At 38.6% G+C, this 4271-nt stretch overlaps 1 protein-coding gene across 1 annotated transcript in view; it reads right to left on the bottom strand.

Annotated features, from left to right (window-relative positions):
• The window catches only part of CCDC171 (coiled-coil domain containing 171), a 285435-nt gene that overhangs the window by 192131 nt on the left and 89033 nt on the right, over nt 1–4271 (bottom strand). The window contains exon 11 of the mRNA XM_077765058.1: nt 2443–2545. Coding sequence (XP_077621184.1) covers nt 2443–2545 — 103 coding nt within the window. The remainder of the gene's footprint in view (nt 1–2442; nt 2546–4271) is intronic.

The following is a 4271-nucleotide window of genomic DNA, read 5'->3' as shown; positions in this document are numbered from 1 at the left end:
TTGGGTGAAGTAACAAAGCCCTAACCTTACACTGGTTCAGGGAATGCTTCACAGTTTTACAGGGCTGTTTTGTGGAAGCCGAGGGCCAGAGGGAAAGCTGGTCCCAAGCATGTAAAGGTATGAGTCAGGGTGCCAGCAGGAAAAGAGATGGCACACTCAGAAGAGTTCATCAGATGAGAATTTAACCAAGATATTTCCAGAAATGGCAGATTTTGTTACATTACTTTAACAAAAAACGCTTTGCCTTGTAAAGGCTGACCTCTACAGACTGTGTGATCTGGGCTCCTCTGCCCTCTGGCTTCTGGCTGGATTTGGACAGTGAGTGCAGCAGCAGGAGGTTAAGAGGGTGGAGGAAGAAAGAAAAAAAGGAAAGAAAAGAAGGTCATGGTGTTTGATTCCTCTGTTTCCTCTGCTCTGGTGCATTCCGGGCAGCCGCTCCTCTTGTCAGGCATGTTCCCTTCCACAGCTGTGGCTTGTATTGTGACAATGTGCCCTCCACTGGGCCCGTAAGGCTTAGACAGGGCACTGGTCTCCCTTACTTGTTCTTGCTGCCCTATCCTAGCTTACTGGTCCTCTGAACATGTCCACATTTCCGTAAATATCCACAGTTCAGAGAAAAATGGCTCTTGGTGGGCAAAACAGTAAATAACCAGCACCGTACGGAAACAAAACCCACTCCACAGCAATAGAAATATCACCAATTCACCATGCGGTCCCTTTTCCAGAAATGTCTTCTCTATGATATATAGAGTGTGCATTTATATGGGAAACCAGGAGTTTAAAAAAGATGATTACTGAAAGATGAAAAGAAAAAGAAAAACGTTAATAGTCTTTTCCTATAGGCTTAGTGATAGCTTGTGAGTTGCTTTGTTATCAACTATTTCATTTTAAAATTCAAAGGAGATATGACCTCAATATTTTTAGTTTTTTGAATTCAACTCTGAGGAAATATTTAAAGTAACACGTATCAGATATACTATGATAATTTAACCATTTTTAAAGCTCATAACACCACTAAGCAACACATCTCAGCCTTACAGCAGAAAATTTCAGTCTCCACAGCTTTACCAAATATAATTGAACACTGGATATCTATTTTTTTTTAATGTGTATTTACTTTTGAGAGAGGAAGAGCACAAACGGGGGTGGGAGGAGGCAGCGAAAGTGCAGGGAGGGGGGACACAGGATCTGAACTGACAGTACAGGGCCCAAACTCAAGAACCGCAAGATTACCACCTGGGCCCAGTTCGGACACACAACCAACTAACCCACCCAGACACCCCAAGGATATCTATATTTTTATGCCATTTTATACACCTTGATTTTTCCACAGTAGCAAACCATGAAACACTAATGTTTGGGGGGAAGTTTTTAATTTAAAAAAAAAGTTACCTGTTAATTTTATAATTATGTCTAAAATAGTATAAAGGAAAACAGGAGACAAAAAAAAAAAAAACAGATATTTCTAAATTTCTAACAGTTCACCAGCACAAATCTGCAGATCTATAAGGTACAAATGGGCCCCGATCATATAGCCCTCTGCTTTTAAAGCACAACGAATGTTCCTGAACTTACAAGTTCCTAAAGCCCTCATTTGCCAAATATCTGTTTGACTCCTTCAAATAACTGAGTCCAGGAGTTCAATTTTAAAGTGTAATGAATTTAATTTTACATGCTTTTTGAAGAACACAATTGGGTCAGAAAACAACTAAATAACTCGATGCTGACAGTAGGAAAAAAGAAAATTGAGGTAGAAAAGTAAAAGTATTCAAGTGAAAGCTACTCTGACAAACATAATGGCATAAACACAAAAAAATGAAGGAAGAAGAAAATCGTGAACAGCATTCATTAGCCGGCCAATGTTTCCACTAGTTCCCAAAATATGCCTACCTAATATACAATTTTTATACTTCTTTATCTTAATAGCCACGCTAATACTAAAACCAAAACATTTTTCCTAAGCACTCCGACCTGCAGAGTGTACGTAGGGGAGCAGAAAGCGAAAGCGAAAACCAGCTTAGCATATGCACTATGTTACAGGCTGTGTCCTACATAACCTTTTGAATGCATGACCTTTAAGTTGTTGAAGGTTGCCTCAGAATTTGGCTCAGTTTGATGGAAACATCTGTTCCCCTCGCAGGTATACTGTAAGGACTCTTTTCTCAGTTGGATTCAGAACACAGCAAGTGAGCCCTTGTCTGTCCAATCATACAGACCCCAACACTTGTAAATCAAGTTCTGGGAGGGCAGCAGCAGGTCCACATTCCGTCACCCTTTCTCAGCCAGCTAGGCCAACTGACCGCTGTGAGAACCGCTCTTATCATGTCATCAAATCGAAACACGTTGAGATAAGGGACTGGAAGAGGCATCTGCAGAATTCCCAAAATGTAGTGACTTTGGAACATTGACAGATGCAACTGTCATCTTATACCTTCAACTAACCTGATGTCCACTGGCCCGACACAGTAAAGCTGTCCAAGATCGATTCCAATTCTTTCACGTTATTTTCACATGTCTCTACTAGAAAGGCCTGGTGCTTCTTAGCCTTTTAATTAAGAAAACAATTACACATAATAAGGTCATGTATTATAAGAGTTATAGATTTGTGTGAACATAACATACATGGCACTATTAAGTATAAACAAGCTAATAATTACTCCATTCAAATCTATTATTAATAAACCTCTGTCTTAATCATACCTTTGATTTGGCTGAATGTAATTCTGTGTAAGGTCTCGATAACGATTTATTGAGAGCTTAGTGCCTGACACCATTTTAAACATAATAATTATTTTTATCCTCACAGCAACCCAAGAGGGAAGGGCTATTATTATCCCAATTTTACAGATAAGAAAACTGAGACAAAGAGGAATTAGGAAACACTTTACAAGATCAAAATTGCAGTCATGTGGCAAATGGCCAGATGGTGGTCAAAAGTCAATACAGTATGACCTCACAGGCTCTTAGTCGTGAAAAGGAAGGATGGGATCAACATATTTAGAAGATGGAACAGCCAGGCGTTGGGACACTGCATTGGGTTAAGACTTCAACAGATTAAACTAGATTAGATGTAACTGGATTGGACTGGATTGGATTGGATTGGATAGAATTGATGACCTTGGGTAAATGCTTAGGTAGAAGGAGAAGTCAAGAGTGATCCCAAGTTTCAGGCTAGAAGAACTGGCAGATTTCAGTACTACAGTGAGAACAATAAAGGTAGAAAAAATCTTATATTGGCTGTNTTTTTTTTTTTTTGTTTGGGTTTTTTTTTTTTTTTTTTTGGCAGGGATAACAATTGAATTCTGTTTTGATCACATTCCACTGGAAATAGCTTTCAGGACATTCGCAGCACTAGCACAACACATGACAAATAGGTTTTAAATAAATAAATTTGAATTAACAAAGAACAAATAAAATAGAAAAATATGGGAGGCAGCTGGACATAATGGTATAAAACTCAGAAGTCAGGAATAGGTTTGGAAATCACCTGCAGATACTTCCTGAGGCTTACCTACAGGACATTAGGCAAGAAGAGAAAAGAACCTAGGACAAGGCCTTAAGGAACTACAGAAGTTAATAGAAAAAAAAAAACAGCAAAGAAGATTGAAAAAAGAGAAAGAAAAACAGAAAAGTATAGTGTCATGAAAACCGAGAACATTCCAAAGACAGAGTTGTCAATTATGTCTAATGTCACAGAATATTCGAACAAAATGGAGACCAAATACTGTTCAACGGGCATAGAGGTCATTGGTGACCTTGATGAAATCTGTTATAACTCAGACTGGATTAGGTTGAAGCAGCAGCCTGAATTTTGTTTTTTGTCCTAATTGAATGTGAGGTAAGTCCGTGGAAACAGGAGGTTTAGACAACCCTTTCCTGGTAAGAAGGGAAGAAGAAATAAAGGGAAGAAGTTGGAAAGAAGAATGAAGTTGGATAAGAGTTTTGCTTTTTTTTAATACATAAGAAACTTAAGCATATTTAAAAGCTGATGAAGAGGGGCACCTGGTGGCCTAGTCGGTTGAGCCTCGAACTTCAGCTCAGATATGATCTCACTGCTTGTGGATTCAAGCTCTGCATCAGGCTCTGTGCTGATAGCTCAGAGCCTAGAACCCGCTTCAGATTCTGTCCTCCTCTCTCTCTGCCCCTCCCCTGCTAGCACTCTGTCTGTCTCTCAAAATAAATAAACATTAAAAAAATTTCTGATATAAAATAAAATAAAATAAATGGAATGATAATAAAATAGAATATAATAAAATAATAAAATAAAATAA

The sequence above is a fragment of the Crocuta crocuta genome, unplaced genomic scaffold (assembly GCF_008692635.1).
Source record: "Crocuta crocuta isolate KB4526 unplaced genomic scaffold, BGI_CrCroc_1.0 scaffold687, whole genome shotgun sequence".
Classification (NCBI taxonomy): Eukaryota; Metazoa; Chordata; class Mammalia; order Carnivora; family Hyaenidae; genus Crocuta; species Crocuta crocuta.
The sequence above is the reverse complement of the archived record's forward strand: the minus strand, read 5'-3'. Positions and strand labels throughout refer to the sequence as shown.